The sequence below is a fragment of the Microtus oregoni genome, unplaced genomic scaffold, assembly GCF_018167655.1.
Source record: "Microtus oregoni isolate MIOR12 unplaced genomic scaffold, Mior012 000064F_ref0000363, whole genome shotgun sequence".
Classification (NCBI taxonomy): Eukaryota; Metazoa; Chordata; class Mammalia; order Rodentia; family Cricetidae; genus Microtus; species Microtus oregoni.
In genome coordinates this window covers 725307-746336 of record NW_024543874.1, presented here as the reverse complement: position 1 = coordinate 746336, position 21030 = coordinate 725307, and the positions used below count along the sequence as shown (strand labels likewise).

The window sequence follows — 21030 nt, the reverse complement described above, 5'->3', positions numbered from 1 at the left end:
GGGTCTCTCTCTGTAGTCCTGGCTGTCTTAGAACTCACTCTGTAGACTAGGCTGGTCTTGAACTCAGAGATCCACCTGCCTCTGCCTCCCAAGTGCTGGGATTAAAGGCGTGCGCCACCACCGCCAAGTTGTGCATACTATTCTTGCCAGAGGACCTGCGTTCAGTTTCTAAGCGGCTCGAAACTACCTGTAGCTCCATCTCTAGGGGAGCTGATGCCTTCTGGCCTCCGAGGGCACTGAGCTGTCCTTCACATTCCCACCCCCAACACATAACTAAAAATAAAATAAATCTTTAAAAACCTGCATATATGTGGAAAGTACCAAAGGAAAGTCAAACACACAAAACACAGAATAAAAAAATAAGCAAATATCATGGCCAAAATGTATAGCGCTTTGTTATGTTGTTACCTGATTTTTATTCTGCCTCTGAATGATTTTTAAAATGTGTGACAGAGGCTGGAAAATCATGAGTTCAAGGCCAGCCTGGGTCATGTGATAAGACTGAATGAGAAATACCAAAGGAGGCAAGTGTGGTGGATCAGACCGAAATCCCGGCTCTAGAGAGGTTGAGGTGGGAAGATTGCTACGGGTTCAAGGCTAGCTTGGGCTAGCGTGAGACTGTGTCCTAAGCTGAACCAAACATCCAAAGAGTGGGGTGGGGGCGGATAACCACAGTGGGAACATTTAAAGATAAGCCTCTTGGGATGTGCATTCATAGTCCTAGTTGAGGACACCCGATGAGACAGGGTATCAAATTCAGGGTCAGAGGCCGTGCTGCCTTCTAAGACAAGTTTTGCTGGGCACAATGTTACTGGCTGGAAACATGGTCTACTTTAATGCTTATGGATTGAAGAAAACCTCTTGTTTATTGTCTGTACAACAGTATGGAGGTCTCTCCAAACCCTGGCCTGCCTTCCTCTTTTGTTTAGATTGTTTAAAAAAGTTAAAAATCTTTGTGTTTTTTTTTTTTTCCTGTATAACACTCTGGCTTTCTTGGAACTTGCTCTGTAGACCAGGCTGGCCTTGAACTCACAGAGATCTGCCGGCTTCTGCCTCCTGAGTGCTGGGATTAAAGGCATGTGCCACCATGCCTGGCTCATGGCAACTCTTACAACGGAAAACACTCAGTTGAATGTCTGCACCACATGTATGTAGTACCCAGGAAGGCCAGAAGAGGACTGCAGAGCCCCCAGGAACTGGAGTTCCCGTGTGGATTCTGGAAATTGAACCCTAGTCCTCTGGAAGAGCAATGAGTGCTCTCAACCGCAGAGCCATCTCTCTCCAGCTCCTTTCTTTCACTGTTACTATCTTAAAAACCAGCAAACAGAACTATTTACAGTTTGTGTGTGCATGTGTGTGTGTGTGTGTATGCGCATGCGTGCATTTGTGTGTGTGCATGAACGTGTGCATGCGTGGCGTGCGTGCGTGCGTGCGTGTGTGTATTGCTAATTTATTTTGTTGTTTTGGACCCAGATTATAGATATTTGAGATGACATAAATACTGCATTGAAAAGCTGAGACAAACAAAAGCTTAGTTTTCACAACCAAGTATTAAGAATCAGTTTTGGCCAGGCGGTGGTGGCGCACGCCTTTAATCCTAGCACCTTGGGAGGTAGAGGCAGGCGGACCTCTGTGAGTTTGAGGCCAGCCCGGTCTACAAGAGCTAGTTCCAGGACAGGCCCCGAAACCTACAGAGAAACCTTGTCTCAGAAAAAAAAAAATTGGTTTTGGACTCTGTTCTTGGCCGTCTTCAGATACCAGCAACACTGGACGCTCTCCGTCAGTTTCGCATTATTTAAAATTTCCGTGTGCGGATGAAGTGTTCTGTGGACCCTGGTGACACCTGATTCATGGTCTCTACTTCTTGTTTTCTGAGGGCCAGCGAGCGCCCTGGCTGCCGCTTGCAGTTCTGTCCTCCCAGCTCCTTGAAGCCTTTCCCAAATCCTGACCCTGTTCTTCGTTCACTATGCCCTCACAGGAGTTTGTAAGCGTCTGGGTCCGCGACCCCAGGATTCAGAAGGAGGACTTTTGGCATTCCTATATCGACTATGAGATATGCATCCACGTGAGTACGCAGTCAGTAGGAAGTGGGATTTTAGGTGGTGAATGTTTTATATGATATAATGATGCTAAGAACTAGAACAAAAAAGATTTAATTCAGCCGGGCAGTGGTGGCGCACGCCTTTTAATCCCAGCACTGAGGAGGCAGAGGCAGCCGGATCTCTGTGAGTTCGAGGCCAGCCTGGTCTACAAGAGCTAGTTCCAGGACAGGCTCCAAAGCTACAGAGAAACCCTGTCTTGAAAATCAAAATAATTAATTAAAAAAATTTAATTCAAAGAACTGAATTGAGATGATTCCAGCTAAGCTCGTATTACAAATGAAGCTGTAAGATAATTCTTAACATTGAAGAATTGCTTATTGGAAGCTCAAATTTTACTTTTTTTTTTTAAAAAAAAACTATTAAGATTTTAATGTTTATTACCTTTACTTATGGAGATGTGAATACTTAAAAAAATAATGGTTAAAGAGTATAACTCATCAATGACATTTCGTTGTGATATTATATCTCAAGATAATATATTGTTTAATAAATCTTAAGTTTTGAGAGGACATAGAATTTGGGGGGAAGGGAGATGTATTAACCATTTTAGATTAATACAAGGTATGGGTTTTCATGATAACATTTTTTCATATGTGCTATTATATTTTGTTCTGTTTTATATAGAGAGTCAGAAATTTGGGGAATGAATATGTACAATTAGTTTGCCTTAGTCTAGGTTTGAAGTCATAGCACAGAGTGAGCAGCTAGCAGCGACATTCCCCCAGTGGAAATAATCCTGAGTCACAAGCTCCTGAAATGCCCGTCTGGTGTGGAGCCTGCTCTGCTCCTCTCGAACAAGGTCAGCACACCTGTCCTCCATGGGGCCACACGGAGGACGTCCTGCACCAGCTGTCCTGCAGCTGCGGCTGCGGTGGATGCAGGGCAGCCTAGAAAGGATGGAAATGAACCCCCGAGACCGCTGGGAAAGACGGGAGGTGGGCAGACTGGCCCCAGACGCTGGCCTTGAAGAGGCTCACTTTCTTGTCTGACCTGGTCCAGGTCTGCCGTATCTACGTGTACATGTGAAGAAACATGTAGCCATCATTCAGTGTCGTTGGGAATGATGGAATCACACTAGAAATCTGAACGCCACTCAAATTTTTTTCTTTTAAGAGTCCCCAGTGTAGAAAATAAGGCGAAAGTTGAGCGGCCTCTTTCCCGCCCCTTTTCTCGCTTCTCAGTTATTTTTGAAGCCACCGCTGTATAAGTTGTTTGTTTTTGTTGTTGTTTGTTTGTTTTTTAAAACAGGGTTTCCCTGTGTAGCCCTGGCTGTCCTCCCTGTCCTGGGACTTGCTATGTAGTTGGTCTTGAACCTAGAGTTCCGCCTCCCTCCAGAGTGCTGGGATTAAAGGCATGCACTACCACTACCAGGCGCTGTATAAGTTGTTTTGCTTTTGTTTTTACTTAAAAGCTCAAACCAAGCATCCATTCTGTGTGAAAATTATGGACATATAAGAGCAGGCGTTTGGGCTGGAGAGATGGCTCAGCAGTTCCGAGCCCACACTGCGCTTGGGAGTTTTGGTCCCGGCTGCTCAGGGCAGCTGTAACTCCAGTTTCAGGGGATCAAGCTCCTTTTCTGATGTCCCCAGGCTCCTGCACGCGCAATGCACAGATTTACACTCAGGTCATACACTCACTCACACACACATAAAATTAATGAATGAGATTTTAAAAGGGAATAGGCATTTGAATCAGATGTGGCGGTCCACGTCTGTGATTCTAGTACATGGGAGGCAGAGCAGCTCCAAGGGATCCTCGGCTATATAGTGAATTCAAGGCCAGCCTGGTCCACTTGAGAACCTGTCTCAGTCCCTCACTGCCCCCCCCAACCCTTGCCAAAGAAGGAATGTTAAAAAATTTAAGCATTTTAAACAAAATGAAATTATTTAGTTGCCTTTTAACTGTATTTAAAAATGTTTGTGAGCCTAATCACATACTTTAGGGCATCAGGAAATTTGATTATTTTCAGGAGATAACGAAATATAGATTATTCTGTGCTGATAAATTGCATGATATGAATCCAGAAAACTACACGGTTTTGGTGGTGTTCTGGTATTTCCTGAAGGGCTCACCAGCTGACAGTGAGTAAATCTTCTTGTTTTGGTGGAGGGTAGAGACAAGCCTGGATTTAGAGGGACCGAGTCAGTTAGTGACCTCAGTATATAGACTTGCTCCTATGGTAGATGAGTGAGGCTTTGGGCTAGCCTCAGCTAACTCTGCGGGCATCAGCTGGGAATCTGTTCACTCAGATGAACCTCCAGGTGACTCTGGATTGTCCACGTTTACTGGGGTTGTAAAGCAGGAGATGGCAGCTGCTTGCCCTGTGGAAGAAGGGCTCACAGATGGACCCCGTTCTGCTCTCAGTATTATGTGAACTTTTGTTACCGATCCCCGTGGTGACTGTGAGCCATACCGGCGGTGTCAGAAGTCCCTGCGGTGGCCTGGAACTCTCCGAGGAGAGTACTGAGAGCATGTCTGCTTGGACCTCCTTAGGGCCCTAATTCTGGTGTAACAAAGCCTTGGTCCCAAGGAGCGCTAGAGTCAGGCTGTGTTTTGTTGTCCTGCAGAATGTCATGATACTGTAGGCATCTCCAGCAGGTTTCATTTCTGTAGCCGCAGAAGTGGCCGGAGGTAGTGTTCTGTGGCCTTTGCAGGTGAGTTCCTCTCCCCCTGACCCCAGACAGGGTTTTTCTGTAAAACATTCCTGGCTATCCTGGAACTCACTCTGTAGACCAGGCTGGCCTTGAACTCACTGAGATCCACCTGCCTCTGCCACCCAAGTTCTGGGATTAAAGGCAAGTGCCACCACCGCCCGGCTACAGGTGAGTTCTTAACCTCCAACACATACAGTCATTTAGATGTCCAAGAACACAACTAGGCTTCATTGGTAGGATACTTTTTGAAATGATACAGCTCTTAGTAGTGAAAAGTTAGTTTCTCATTTAGCAATATAATGATTATGAACTTAATTTAAAATAAATATATAAGGCCAGGCCTGGTGGTACGTGCCTTTAATTCCAGCACTTGGGAGGCAGAGACAGGCAGATCTCTGTGAGTTCGAGGCCAGACTGGTCTACAGGAGTTAGTTCCAGGACAGGCTCCAAAGCTACAGAGAAACCCTGTCTCGAAAAACCAAAACAAACAAACAAACAAACAAACAAACAACAAAAAAAACCCCACAAAAAATCCCAGCCCTGTTTTGAAAAACAAACAAACAAACAAACAAACAAACAACAAAAAAAACCCCACAAAAAATCCCAGCCCTGTTTTGAAAAACAAACAAACAAAGAAAACCCCCCACAAAGCTAAAGCACAAAACACACACACTATACACGGAGGTTTTATTTATTCGTTTGTTTTGTTTTTTAGGGGTGGTGGTTGAGATTTTATACAGGATCTTACTTGGTAGCCCAGACTGCTTGGATTTACTTTGCAGCCAAGTTGGCCCCAGCCAGGTGACAATCCTCCCGCAGCCTTTTGAGTCCTTGGGTTCTGAGTGTGAGTCAGCACCTCAGCTGAGATGACCTTGTGTGTTGAAGACACAATGTTTTTCAGCTTTGCAGTTCACCCCAAGGAGACTGTTTACTCATCTGTGTACCCAAAGGAGTGACCTTGTGATTTAGCTTAGGCTGGGGACTCTGGACCTGTCTCAGGGCTGCTCCAGGGAAGCAGACAGCTAGTCACTAATAGGGTTAACTGTACTTCCCAGGTGCTTTTTGTCCATCTTCGTATCCACCCTGATTTCCCACTCAGGAAGCTAGAGCTGATGTCATTTTCCTGGAGTAGAACCCGGGCTGACATTTATGTCCGTCTGTCATGGAACTGAAGCTGAATGGGGCTCCACTGCTTTCCTAACTCATCCTCCACCTCTCTCATTGTCCAGGAGGATGGGAAATGTTGTCTGGTTGAGCAGTGACTTCAGGATCCCCAGTGACCAGTGGCATTCCTGTTGAGATGTAGCCGTCTGCAAAGCCTTTTGAAGGGCTGGGGGAGGTCAACTCTTATCTGTAAAGGCTTTGGGATGCTGTTAAAAATGTCCCTGTGCATTTAAGGTGTGTGTGTTTATCAAGTTAGGTACTCACTTCCTAGCTCAGGGTGGATTTGAACTGCTGGCCCTCCTGCCTCAGCCCCCTGAGTCTGAGATGACAGTATGGGCTACCAACCCCACCAGAATTTATTTCCTTATCTTTGGAAACAATGCTTGTAGTTAGGAGAGCTCAGATTTCCTTCAGGATTCTGGTCAGGGCGTGGCCGTGCCACCTAAAGATAACACTACTCATTTACGTCACCGAGGCTTCTTCAGGCCCGAGACTGGTGAGTTACGGGTAAGACCGCACAATGCCCACATACATGGAACTAATGTGGCATGGTTGCATCCTCTTTAGAGTGAGCATCGCATTGTGAGTTACATAAGTGCTTTTTCCCATAGGTGAGCCTCATGTTTTTCTGTTTCTGCACAGACGAATAGCATGTGTTTTACAATGAAAACATCTTGTGTACGAAGAAGGTACCGAGAATTCGTGTGGCTGCGGCAAAGACTCCAAAGCAATGCATTGCTGGTGTAAGTGGCTTATGGGTTAAAGTACGGCGATCTGTCTGTGATAGTCTAGAACTGAAAATTGATAGCGTTAAAATGTGCGAGGTAAGGAGAGGTCACAGATTCGCTTCCTCTGGTGACTTTTGTGCCTACTGCATCTGAAGTTAAAATCCATCACGTGACTTTACCAGCTTTTATGAATATTAATCACCAACGGCCCCAGAATTGCTTTAAGACAGATTTTCCTTTAAGTTAATATTATACAACAATAGTTCTGTGATAACCGTGTGATAATTATTACCATGCATGATGTGCCTTCAGTTTGAGGGATTTCTGCAGCCGAGTCATCTTGATTTGCTAATTAATTTTTTTCTTTCTCATCAGAGAATTACCAGAACTTCCATCTAAGAACCTGTTTTTCAACATGAACAATCGCCAGCACGTTGACCAGCGTCGTCAGGGCTTGGAAGATTTCCTCAGAAAGTAAGTGAGGGTCTGTAACCAGGCTGGGGTGCAGGCAGAGAGAACAGGGGTTCTCTGCTGCTCTGAAATGCCGCTGGCCTGTGGGCCTGGTATGTTCATATCCTGTATTAGAGTGCCACCTTGTGGCCCACATGTAATGGTGCAGGCATGAATGGAGCCTTCTAGAAACAATGGGTGGCTGAATCAGAATAAACACATGGTCTCTTAAGAGTAGATACAGTGGCAGCTTACACTTCTAATGGAAGCACCCATGAGGTTGAGGCAGGAGGATTTCTGCGAATTTGAGGCCAACCCAGGCTTCGCAGTGAGTTTCAGGCCAGTCCATGTCAAAGAAATACTCTCCTACCCTAAAACAACTATAATAACAACAAACCCAAAGGAAGCAGCAACAGAAATAAAGCAGGTTCAAGTTTCTCAGGAAGCTGGCTGACAAAAGTAACGTTTCCTAGGGAATAAGTGTGCCTTATTACTTAAAACAAGCACGTCCTTAAAGCCGGCCCTATTTGCAGCAGTTAGCCCCGACAAGCCAGACTTGTCTGTTCTAGGCACTTTCTCTGTGCTGCTATTGTTCCACCTATAAAATGGGGCAGTGGTGGTCCTTCCCCCAAAAGGACTGAGACAGTTGAGTAGGCTAAGGACTGGGGCACCAACAACACTGCCTGGCTCTTCCCTGACCAAATGGCCTTACTCTTCTTTGCAGAGGATGGTCTGTCCATACATGTGTTGTCCAAGTAGCCTCAGTATGTTGATCCTGGATTTCTGTGATGAGCTGCCGAGTCCTTCCCGCTAGGATCTCCCTGTCTCATCCGCTCTCTGGAATGCCAGGATGGGAGCCTTGCCCCTCAGTGGCTGGACCAGAGACTCTGAAGCGAGGCTACTGAGGTTCAAATCTTGGATCTGCCACTTCACTAGCGGGGAGCTAGGCAAGCCCTTTACTTTCTCTGTGCCTCTATTGTCCCACCTATAAAATGGGGCAGTGGTAGTCCTTTCCCATAAGGACTGAGACAGTTGAGTAGGCTAAGGACTGTGGGGCACCAGCAACACTGCCTGGCAACCTAATGTCTACGTGTTGATCTTTATTATTTTAGCGCACTCACGGCTGAAATAGCTGTAAGCTTGTTTTTTGTTTTTTTTTTTTTTTTTTTTCATATTCTAGATAGAGTCAGTTGAGCACCAACCAGTTAGAGGCAGGGGCCTTGAGCGTCCCTTCTTTTCTAGTGGCTTTGGGATCTGAAATTATCCCTTTTTGAGTTAAATAAATAGGACCCGGAGCTAGTCTGAAGCAATATGCTGCTTTCCCCATATGGCTCACTTAGGAAGGGCCTGGGTATTAAGTATGCACATAAATATGAATACTTAGTTCTATTCGATTGACACAGTGCCTTTCCTTCCAAGAGGTCACGGGGACACGCGGAAAGCTGGAGGCTTATGGAGTGAGTGAGGGCAGGGGAAAAGAAGACACTAGAGCAATCCCTGTGAGAAGAGCTCAGACCACAGTGTTCTTTGTGGTGTTACACTGTGACAGAACAAAGGGCTGGGCAGGACTTGTCCAGTTTTTCCCTTCTGTTAATTGTCGCCTCTCAGGTGCCCAGGTGGCCAATGGCGTCTCCCTTGAGATGCACGTAGCTGGTGTTTACAGAGCAGCCTCATTCCAGATGCTCCTCCAGGGAAGCCTGCAGCCTGGCCACCGCCTGGGAGGCCTGGGCAGGAGCTGGTGAACAGCCCCAGCTAGCACTGGGGAGCTGTTGGGCTTTTGCAAGTTCAGGGACAGCAAGCATCTTTGTGTTGGTGTCACTAGGTAAATGCAGGGCACTGATCATTCCTCTGACCCTGGTCCTTTGAAACAGGGTCTCGTGTAGCCTAGGCTGGCCTCAAGCGCACTGTGTACTTGACTCTGGCCTTGAACTCCTGACTGTCTGCTCAGATTGCTGGGATCACAGGTGTGTGCCACCATGCCCAGCTTCTGGGTTTTGCTCCGTGCACTGTTTTTAAGCACTCTATTTTCACCGTTGGTCTCCATACATCTGCCCCATGGGACTGTGCCAGGGCAGAGGTGTTTTGTACTATGTATCATTTGGCTGTTCACTGGCGTTGACACACACACGTCACAGTGGCGAGTATCCTGCTTCAAGGGCTCAAGGAACGTGGGTGTAAGTCTCCCATCCGTCCCGGCTCTTGTTATTTTCCAGGCTAGGAAACCCGGGTTGATTCTTTGAGTCCCTGGGTTGCTTTGGTTGTGGAGTGGAGCAGTATACCAGTGCATTGCTGTTCATGCTGGTGGTTTGTGTTGTCAGAGAACTGACCGCATGGAAAGGACTCTGAATGACACACGCTGACCCTCCGTCCGCCAGCTGTGTGCCCGGCTGCAGGCACAGATGGAGTGCATACACGTTGTTTGTCCCGAGACGCTTCCACTCTCACTGGGAGCGCTGAATTAATTCAAATTTGATCTGGGAGCTGGAGGGATGGGTCAGTGGTTAAGAGCATGTGATGATTTTCCGGAGGACCCGTGTTCAGTTCCCAGCACCGACGTGGCAGCTCACAACCCTCTGAAGCTCTAGTTCCCTGGGATTCAAAGTCCACTTCTGGCCTCCTTAGGCACCAGGTATGCACGTGTGCACCTATATGGTGCACGCGTACACAGGTAGACCAAATACTCAAACACGTAAAGTGAAAATAAGTAAGTCTTAAATTTAAAGCAACAGATATGAACAGCCACTGGAGGATCAAATCACGGAGCAGACAGCTTTGCTGGGATACTCGTTATTCCGTGGGAACATTTGTTTCTAATGAGTTAGTTTCACATTGAAAATGAAACAGGAGGGGGCTAGAGAGGCAGCTCAGTGGTTGAGAGCACTTGCTGCTATTGCAGAGGACCCAGCATTTGTTTCCTAGCAACCACATGGTGGTTCACAACCATCCGTGACTGTAGTTCTAGGGGCTCTGTTAACGTTCTTCTGATCTCCATGAGTACCAAGTACACACGTGGTGCCCATACATATGTGTAGGCAAAGCACACACAAAATGGAACGAATCTAATTAAAAAAAATAAAACTAAAAAAACAAAAGTGGCTAAAGGTGCTTGCAGCCAAGCCAGGCAGCCTGAGTTTGATCCCCAGAACCCCGGGGGTGAAGGAGAGAACAGACTCCAGCAAGTTGTCCTTGCAGGATGTGTCCTGAACCACGTACTGTGTGCTGTGGCATGCACACCCCCCCTCCCCGCCCCGGCCCTCCTTTCTGAGTCAAATTCGTTCTCACAGCTCCTGTTGGGTCTAGTTCGGGCACCAGTAGCAGCCATCCATGGCTTCACCCCTGGTGCCCCTCCTCCACACCACCTAGGGCAGCTGGGTGAGATGGACGCTTTGGGACGGTGCCTGACCGCACCCCGGTGTCACTGGTCCCCCATCCATCCATAGCCGACCCCTGGTTTGGTGGAAGGCCTCTAGAATCCATAGCATTAAAATGTGGCATGTGCTGGTTATAGATTCGAAGCATAGATTTAAACATTTTGATATGTATATACATTTTGAAGTTGTTAAGATGCCATGAAAGCAAAAATATTTCTGCATGTGTACAGTGTATAATGTAAAACAAAATTTCACTTCTAGGTTGTTTGTGTAATAATGTGTACTCAGTATGAACACCATACATATTCTGTCCGACACTGAGATGGTTTCTCTGGTGGCTGGAGAAGATCAACGTGTTGATCTTATACATGCTGGATGCTGCAGGTGCTTTGTTTCAGAGCTTACTAGCCTTGCAAGGTTGGGATTGTCACAACGTGCAAATTTGGTCCGGTGTGGGCACGAGTAGCCCATCCATCCATGCCACCTTCGGAACACAGGCGTCCTGTGCTTTAGGAACTGCTGCGTGTATATCAGCAGAGCAGCCGCGGCAAGCTGAGCTGGTCAGTGTGGCTGTGAGATTTTCAGACATTCATTTTCCCATGTGGCTGTCATTTTCCTCTTGTATCCTCCTAATTCTTAGTTGTAAGCTCCTACCATCATAGCGGAGACAGAGTTGTAGAGGTACGAGGTCTGCGTGAGGCCCCGCCTGAGCTGACCTCTCTTTGCAGAAGGCGTCCCAGCGACAGCACACACAACCACAGTTTAGACTTTCTATTGTGTTTTTATAGCATTTCAATTCATTTTTCGTCGTTGTTTTCGGACAGCCCAGGCTGACCTTGAGCTGATGATGTAATGGAGGTTGGCTGTGGTGAGAAAGTTGTTTGTTGGTTTTTTAAAAACAAAAGACCCGTGCACATAGGCACGCACACACAGATACACAGAGAGACACAAACACATACACAAGTGTGTTTTTTTTAAAATAAATCTCTATGTTCAATAGAGGGCACCACAGCATAGATTATGAATATCTTTCAATGAATTTTTGTAGGTTTAAATTATTTCTCTCATGATAACAAGTAAAGAGGCCAAGTTAGCTTTTCCTTTTCCCCAACAGCTAACCTTCAGTGTACTTTCCAGATATGTGTAGAGCGCATTCTACCGAGTTCAGAATATCCAGGGCATCTGTAGAATTCCATGATTTTGTGTACCGTAGCTGTTCTTGAGCTGAATCACTGTATAATATGCTTAGTAAAATCACATTAAGGAAAACCAGACTTCACTGTGTCCAGTGAAGGGGAAAGCTGGCCTTGCTTTGTCTAGCATTGTTTGGGGGGGGAGAGTAGGGGGAAAAGCAACTTTGACTTGCATTGTAAATATGTTTTCAGAAATCCCTTTGACATTCTATAGGCTGCTTTGTTAAAACTCCCACTATAAAGGCTTGAAAATAATATACATTTATTTTATTTGATTTTTTTGGGGGGTCTCAATATGTAGGTAGGTCTGGTTGTCGGAGAACTCAAGCTGTAGACCAGGCTGGCTTTGAACCCACAGAACTCTGCCTGCCTCTGCCCATTACTGCCCCCTAGTGCTGGAATTAAAAGTGTGCGCCACCACAACCACTTAGACATTTATTTTTATGGAAGCTTCTGACTCACAGAGATTCACCTGTCTCTAACTCCCGAGTGCTGGGATTACAGGTGTGTGCCATCATTGCCCAACTAGAGGTTGTATCTTTTAAATTAAAAAAATACTTTAAAATTTATTATTATTTGAGATGGTCTCACAATGTTGTTCTGGCTAGCTTGGAACTCTTAATTCTCCTGCCTCAGCCTCCTAAGTGCTGGGATTATAGGTGAGTCCCATCACTCCAGACTCTTAAGATTTGCATTCTAAATTTTACAATGTAAGCTATTTGACCACAAAATGAAAACAAAATATATTAAAGTAGTTTTTTGTTTCAGATTCATATCTGTACAGTCCTGGTGGTCTAAACTGAGCTATCAAGACCCAAAAACTAAAAAAATAAAACCAAGCTTAGTGGGTGTACTGGTTTTGAACTCTCTCAGGGCCCTGTGGGTGTGAGTATTCAGGGTGGTGTCTGTCTCCTGTCCCCCACTTTTACCCCTCTTTCTATTGAATGGGGTGGCCTGTTCTCTGGCTTTTTACCCTTTGTCCTCCAGGTGGCAGTGTTCAGCAGAAAACTGGGAACTAAGGAGACAAAAGCGCAGTCAAATTGGAAATTGAATTATAGCAGAGGAGAAGGGACAGTAGCCTTGAGGTCTCCATCAGCCTGCACTCTGGTCACTTTTGTTTGCGGTGCCCATGTGTTAGGTACCCAGCCAGTTAATAACAGCACGTGAGCAGTTCAAGGCTCAGTGGAATTGCTTTAGACATGAAATAAAGCTAAAATGAATTTGTGTCCAATATCGTTGCCATTAGTGCACATTACTCCTGTGCCGTAATGCCTCAAACCATCTAAAATCAATTTTAGAGATCACCCATTATTTTATAGAGAAAATAAAACACATTTCCAACAGAAACAAAGCCGTGTGTACAATCCTATGAACAGCCACTTGTCCTGTGGCGGGCGGGAAGCTTCCAGCAGGCGGCCACGGGAAACACGCGGCTCAGACTTCACAGCGGGTCCAAGTTCGTCTTGGGGGCTTGTTGCCATGAAGCGCTTCCCTAATTTGAATTATTTAGACGTGGATGGGAAGCGTTTGTAAGCGAGGAAGATAGATCTTAGTGCAGTCAAAGGTTCTTCCTGCTTGGCAGATGGCCGTACGGCCATCTTCCGGGAGGACCAGGCCAGAGGACACGCAGAGTTGAGCCCTTAGAGTTCTTGCTGGAGATTTTCTCTTTGCAAAGCATAATTGTCTTGCTTTGCTCTTAGTAAAGAGCCTCCCTCCCCTCGAATTACATCTGTAAGTCCGTGGAGGCAAAGGGGAGGACTGGACTTCGTGTGTCTCTGGAAGATAAGGATGTGCTATTGTGATGCCCTCGGTATTTAACAAAATTGCTATTAATGGCCAGAAAGGAATTGTTTTTTTTTTCCTGATCATTTGTTTAAACATACAAGATATAAAGCGAGGCTCATTTGGTCTGAAATATATGGTCTGGTTTTCATAGTCTGTGAATGAGAAAAATCCCATGTTGGGCAAAATGACGCGTGGGTTGTAGTGTTTCCCCCTTTCCTATATCCTGGCCCTAGTATCTCCTGTAATGTTACCACTGAACAGTTACTGGAGGCTCAGTTATCATATGTCAAAGATATTAGCTCAAAAGATGAAAAGCCAGTTTTTATTTAAGTGTGAGGGGGGCACTGGCTTGGTTTCTTATTCCGTGGCACCCCAGAAAAGCATATGCTCGGCTGAGAACACGCATATGACCATGCCAGCTTCCTGCTGCTGGGCCGGTTTCTAACCCTCCGTCGGGTCCGGATGCTTTAGTTGACACTTCTTTCTCATCCGCGTCAGTCTGTCCTGCTGGACCACCAGTGTGAACTCCGTGGGATAAAGGTTTGGGATCGAAATTACTTGGTTGCTTATTTTGGCAAGAGATGCATTGCTCCCGAAGATCCTGCAGAAGTTTCTAGTTAACTTTGGTTGTTAGAAAAGCCACCTGAAAGGAGCCCTTGTGAACGTGTCCCTGGGTAAAGCGGTCACTGCTGAAGTTTTAGTGTGGAGTGTGCCGAGGAGTAAGTACATTGGCCTTTCCATATAAGTTTAACGGTAGCTGAAAGTTTGGATGTTTCATGACAGCTGATCCAGTAAAGACTGCGGCACTGACACGCTGCTGGTCATCCATTTTTAAAAGTAGAATAAAATTCTCTAACTGTATCAGCAAAATATTTCCATAATTAATCCACATGGTCTTAACAGATGGTTAAATTGGAGAAATGTCCTTGCAGTTATTCTTTTAACAGATGTCCTTAGCCATCAGCATCACGTTCTTACTCACCTAAGATTCCAAATAATCAAGGAAAAAGTTAGCATATGTTTTTATCTCGTTGGTGGGCAGAGGCCAGTGTCGGGGCAAAGTTCTCAGAGTGGAGAGATCAGGAACACCGTGGTAAGGGTTTCCTGTCTTCTACCCGGTCTCTGCCCACGCCTGCTCCATCAATTGCTTTCTTTCCCCTTTTTCTTTTTTTAATACAGAGTCCTGCAGAACGCACTTTTGCTTTCCGATAGCAGCCTCCACCTCTTCTTGCAGAGCCATCTGAACTCCGAGGACATTGAAGCGTGTGTTTCCGGGCAGACCAAGTACTCGGTGGAAGAAGCAATTCACAAGTTCGCCTTGATGAATAGACGGTTCCCTGAAGAAGATGAAGAGGGGAAAAAAGACAACGACGTAGATTACGATTCAGAAAGGTATTCCTTTGCACGTAGGCTCAACAGACATATTTATTTAACGCACAGTGTCCACGTGCATGCACATAGATAGATACACGTTTTGCTTTTTGTTGATGTAATACTAAGATAATGAAAAAATTAATTGACTGAGATTTTATTGAGCTGTGACAGCTCATCATAGTGGTCTTCACACACACCTCCACACTGAATTAATGAATGCAGCAGAAATTCAATTATCTGCATTCTGATTATGTGACTTTCATTTAGTCAGACTTGAATTATTCGCGTTTAAATTATCTAGCTAAAAAAAATATCCAACTGCACTCCAAATGGCTAATTAAAAGTCCAAATTTCCTGTCTCTCTTTGTGACTGGAGATAATGAAAGTTCCCCTCTGTTACTCAGGCTTTGAGTGTGTTGTGAAAACCAATTTCCTCTTTTTATTATTTTCCCCCTCTCTTCTTTTCCAGTTCCTCCTCTGGGCTTGGCCACAGTAGCGAGGACAGCAGTTCCCATGGATGCAAAGCAAGCCCGGCGCTGCAGGAGTCCTGAGGGGGAATCCCAGGGCTGCCACCTTCGGCACAAAACCGTGCCCAGCCAGAGAGAACGCTTGCTCACAGTAGATCCTTACCTAATGCCACTGTCACTATCCTAGGTAGTCAAATACTTACAGTGGTGGGTTCTTAGTGCTAGTATTTTTATGTTGTCTAATTTTAGCCAGGCTTCTGTATAAAGCTGTAAGGTCTGTGAATGCCACACAACCCTTTATTGCCATATAAGACTTGTAAATACGATCCTGCCCTCAAGTGAAGTGAGTTGTATGCTGTATGTATAAAAACATAATGTAATTGGTCTCAGCTGCATTTTAAAGAGCTAGGTGTATCAGTAGTCTTTAAAACCGAGACAGAGCATCCTTGCGGTGGCAATGGGGAAGTCTCGGTAAACAGTGTGTGATTGGAGCCAGGGTACAGAGTCCCGGCACAGCAAACCTCCTCTTTGGCACGTGGCTCTTGTTCTGTGGAGACTGACCCCTACTCTGGAAAATGCTTTGCTTTGGGGTGTTTGAGTGAAATATTTAAACTTTCCCATATACTATTTCACATGTTAATGGAGAATATGTCTTACAAATAAAGACGTACCAAAATAATGTTTACATCTTAGGGAAAACATAGAAGAAGTGTTCGTAATTTTGCTTAAATTTGCCGTTCATAGATTTAGAAATACACTTTCACTGTCCAAAATCAGCTTAAACATGGCTTCTGGCAACAAGTCATTTTACCATTGTGCAGTTAGAATCATAGCTTATGATTTATTTTCTGACATTTTAAAAATGTGCATTAAAAATCACGTAACTTTTGCCAGTGGGGGGCTCCTCACTACAAATTTTTAAGTTAAAAGAAGGTATTTATAAGAGCTAAATTAATTTTACCCATAACTATTTCAATAATTTTGGAGTGAAAGTCAGGTTGCTAATGTCAGAGCTCTTATCGGTGTTTTAGAAGCCCTTTCTTTTAAGGTATCTACCTGAAGATTGGCTTAATTTGAGTAGAATAGTTCTCTCTTTCTCTTTCTCTTCTTTCTTTTTCTCTTTCTCTTTCTCTTTCTCTTTCTCTTTCTCTTTCTCTTTCTCTCTGTCTCTCTCTTTGTGGCCCAAAGATAGGATGTCTTGGGTCCACTGTGAGCTTCCAGTTTCAGAAAAGCAGCATTTTTCCTGGATAGTTAGGTAAGTCCTCCCTGCTGATGAAAAGAAGCTGAAAGAAGGTATTTCCCCCTAAGTGAGACGGATGACTTGTTGCTTTCACGGAATGGCTCCCACTCTCTCTAGGAGCAAAAGCTGCTGCAACAAGCAGCCATTTACATTGGGTGTTTAGTAGTTATTATGCTAATCAAAAGTTATTGAGTTGTCCTTGGAAATGCTTGTCTCAGAGAACTGGAAAAAAAGAAACAGAAACATTAAATTTGGCGTAAGAATGATTTCTTTATACTTTCTCCTTTTTAAAAATCCCATGTGAAACATGAAACTTCTGTAACGGTTTTGTTTCTGTTCAGTGTCTTCCATCTTGTCCTCTAGTGTTAATTTAATGCAGGAAGATTTAGCAGCTGTTTCTCTCGCTGCATGGGAAGTTCTAGGGCGATTCCCACTCCTCAGTAGTTATGAATTTGCAGCATTTATGGTTTACACCATTTTTGAAAAGCATATACTATGCCACCTGTTACCCTACTATTTATTGATGAGATGATGTAATCATTGAAGTTAATATTGAGTGATGCTTAATATTTGCTCTGTAAACTTCATGACATCATTGTTTTCACATTAAACATGGAAAAAAACGTTGTTGGATCACTTATTTTACGTAACAATAATTTCTACAGTCTCAGACCTAAATTCAGTGTTTTTAAAATTCCCGGTAATTTTTGACTGAAGAACTTTGATTTGACATTTGCGGCAGTTGTATTTCCCCTGCGGTAGCTGCTGTGACATCTAAGCACTTGCCTTTTCAGACTGGCTTTTGGGGGCCCAGATATTTAAATCACCTTCAGTTTCCAGTGGGCACTTGCTCTGTTTTTAATTTTTAGGTCTGGAGGAGAACAAAGTAACTAAATAGATGGACATTTAGTACTGCTTTTATGCGAATTAAGCTTTCCATGATGCTAATTCTGGATGCCTTATGATTTACATTTCAGCAAAACCCTGTTTTTCTGGATAATTCTGCAAGGGTAGACCTTACATCTGGAAGGTCATAATCCTATGAATTTGTTTTAAAGCTCACTTTATAGGGAGCTAACGGTGTCAACAATGAAAGTCAGCAACCTGTTACTTAAGACTTAAAGTCTCACTTGCTAAAATTCTAGTTAAAATTTTCAATTAAAAAAAAAAAAACCACCAGGGAAACCACAGATGTTTGTCTTTGCTCTAACTTGTCATTCCCTAAGATACCAAATATGTATCGCCAGAACTGTTCGAGTCTACTTCAAATCTTATTTAACAATTAAATACAAACAAGTTTTATGCAACATAGAGGAGCAAAAGTATAGAATTTCTTGTATGACATTAAGGATTTTTATCAAATTTATTTAGCTTACCCATGTTATATCCAGTAGTGGTAGCTGGATGTTGTTTTGAACTCGGCTTCCTTATTTTGGTGCTTTATCATCGAGTTAAATGTGTACAATAAGGTTTTAAGTATTTGCATGAAAGGACTCGTTTTTTTCAATGCAAAAATTAGGAAGGCGTATTCAGTTTCTAAATCGCCTTCCTCTTAATATTTAAATTAGTTAGCTAGTACCCCAGAAATAAAATGCTGCGTCTTTTTTTCACAGAGGAAACCTCTTATTTCAGTCCAGTTTTGTTTTGGAAGAAAACTGTTTCTTAATTTGCTATGAACACTTTTCCAAATATAAAATGTCTGAACTTAGTTGTGGCAACTTGACATTCATTAAAGGCATGGGTGCAGTTTTCTTTGCAAGTCAGCGCAAGAAATACAGACATTTTAATATAATGGAGCTAAAAAAAATCGCATGTAAAGAAACAATAACTTTGGATTTTGATGTATTTACAAAGGGTTTGGGGCTTTGTTCGTGACCATATGCATCTTACAGTCGCGTCACCGTTGTCCCTTTTAAGTCAGATACAATTGCCCTTCCATCTTGTAGGAAACTTCTAGGTCCTTGTTAAGAACAGTACATTGGGCACTAATTTATTTTAGCTGCGCAAACTCTGGTAGTTCATGACCCTTTTTCTTCAAAATTCCGAAGACTTCTTTTCAAAAGATAAAGCGGAAAAGAGGGAGAGAAGGAAACTAAGCTACAAAAATTTCTGCAGAATCCACTCGACTTAAGCTAAAGAGAAGCGCAGATGCTGCCGATGTCGGCAGGTTCTGCGTGGCATAACGCGTGGATTTGCGGCTCTTACCTGGGCCTTCTTTATAGCTCAGCCCCCACCCCCGTGGGCCTCGGCTCAGCAGCCCGCACGCTCCCGCCATCCCACGCACGCTCCCGCTTCCTCGGTCCGGTAACCCATGGCAACCGCCCTGGTAACCCATAGCAACTGTTCTGCGAACCGGGTGGGGCGGGGAAGCCATTTGGAGTGGGCGGGTGGAGAGCGATTTACCACGGCCCACCTGCCTCGGGCACCGCCAGCGTCCCGCACCGGACAGTGAGGACCAAACAAAGCCTCTGCGCACATGATGGCGCGGGTGGGGGAGGCACGTGGGCCTTTGTTCTTCAGACGCTGCTGCCCGCCGAGAGCGTGCACGCGGTTCCATCAGCTTAGCTGGCTCCACGCTGTGCTGTGCATACCCCAGGAGCCTGGAACCTCCCAGACCGGAGCCCAATACGTTAACATCCATCTCTCCTCTGGACCCTGTGCGGACAATTGTGCCTGATGGCAGAACTGGGCCACTGGGGAGGGAGCACGTGCTGCCTGGTTCTGGATGAGGCCGGTGTGTTCACGCGTGGGGACATATAGGTCCCCAAGCTGCCAATCCAGGTCACTTAGGGATGACCGGCGGTGCGAGGCCTCTGGTGGACGGACGGGGTCGCTGTCGGGCAGTGCGGCGCAGCTGGTACCCCGCGGGCTCTGCCCAGAGTATCATCTGCTCGCTAGTGCTCGCCAGAACCCACGGCTGCTGTGAGATGGTTTAGGAAACGGTATCTCTGCATCCTGCATCCGGCCACAAAGCAATACGGTGGGGTGTCGGGGTGACGCGCTAGGGGACCAGAGTCACGGTTTCAGATCACGGTCTACCTAGCTGTGACTCCAAGCTCATTTGGATGGTTTTTATTTTTTATTTTTTCAAAGAGCAAAACGTTTGGCCTGAATGGCTTCGTGGCCCTCAGTGTCCTCAATTCTACCCTCCATATGTGCATACCAGTTACAAATCCAAATAGCAAAGCCGTCAGGAGCATCCTTTTTTGGCGACAAGAACTACCCATGTACCATATTCACTTGCGTAATGTGCCTTCCTTTTCAAGTTAACTAGGTCCACCATGGCTTTACATATTTAATTGCACCTTTACTACCTGACAAGAGAAGCTGGAATCAGATCTTAATCTCTTCGAGAGAGAGAGAGAGAGAGAGAGAGAGAGAGAGAGAGAGAGCATCTCAACTGTCTGTATTTGCCACTACTGGTCTTAGGGGAACTGGGCTGTTTTCACAAACACAACCTTCTAGTTTCTTGGAGCAAAGCTTGGGTCCGGAAGAGTCTGAATTATAGGAGACAGAGCACAGGTAATGACCATGCTGGCACTCAGTACAATCCCAGCCCTCAGCACGGCGGGGTGTTAGGAGCCCCATACTTTAATTTGTTTTTTTTAACAAAAGCAATTACAGAAAAGTGCACATTTAACGTGTGACATTTAACATTTTGCCGTGGCAGGCAGCTTCCACTTAAATAGGGCCTTTCTTCGGAACAACAGGAGCCAAAAGGCCTTGTGTCATGGAGTAATGTAAGACACAATCTGGGCTGCAAACGCACAATGAATCGGGAAGGATTTATGTAATTAATTGACCAGTCTTAACCTGTTATCGTGATGTAAGGAATTTGGAACTCATTAATTTGGGTTCTGACAGATTTCATATTAGAGCTGGCAAATATGGATTGAGCCTCTTATTCTTGTAGCGGCTGGAATTTCCATGACAGTGAGGGTTACCGGAGAAGACCTATTGCTAGAGCCAAGCTGCTTTTTCTGTAATCAGTAGCCCTGCTTTGCATTAAAAGAATAATGAAAAAAAATTACCTGGTATGGCAAGTGGAAGGGGCTGAGTTCACCCCGCCACAGTGTGTGGTGAGTGCAGCGTTTGCGCTGGAAGGAAATACTAACTCCAATCTGAAAGTTAGATGGTTTCTCAAGTATCCTCAGATATAGATGGAAGAGTCTTGAGGCCAAGGTTCCTTTTGTTGTCAAAGTGAAGAAGGAATTAGAAGATGAGAGGCTTGGGATCCCCTCCATGTGGACAGGGACAGCATGATAAAGAACTTTCCAGGGACAGTCGGGCGTTTGGGCAGTGCCTACCCACAGACAGAAGGAGACTGGCCCTCTCAAGACCCACTTCCTATCTTCTGGGCAGCACAACTTAGCCGACCTCACAAGGCCCAGGCGTTAGTGAGTAATTTTATCTGGGTTCCCTTCACGCTGATGTTTAGTGAGTCGCCCATTTGAAAACATCGCGCTTCTTTGTGATTTTACAAAAAAACCCAGTAAAAGCCC

At 45.0% G+C, this 21030-nt stretch overlaps 1 protein-coding gene across 4 annotated transcripts in view; it reads left to right on the top strand.

Moving 5' to 3' along the window:
* Positions 1-17322, top strand: part of Snx10 (sorting nexin 10) — a 68032-nt gene extending 50710 nt beyond the window's left edge. For all 4 annotated transcript variants that reach the window (XM_041640756.1, XM_041640754.1, XM_041640753.1 and 1 more), the window contains 5 exons: positions 1979-2065; positions 6563-6663; positions 7024-7122; positions 14627-14839; positions 15291-17322. In XM_041640756.1, the coding sequence (XP_041496690.1) occupies positions 1979-2065; positions 6563-6663; positions 7024-7122; positions 14627-14839; positions 15291-15372 (582 nt within the window). In that variant the 3' untranslated portion in view covers positions 15373-17322. The remainder of the gene's footprint in view (positions 1-1978; positions 2066-6562; positions 6664-7023; positions 7123-14626; positions 14840-15290) is intronic.
* Positions 17323-21030: the final 3708 nt, after the last annotated feature.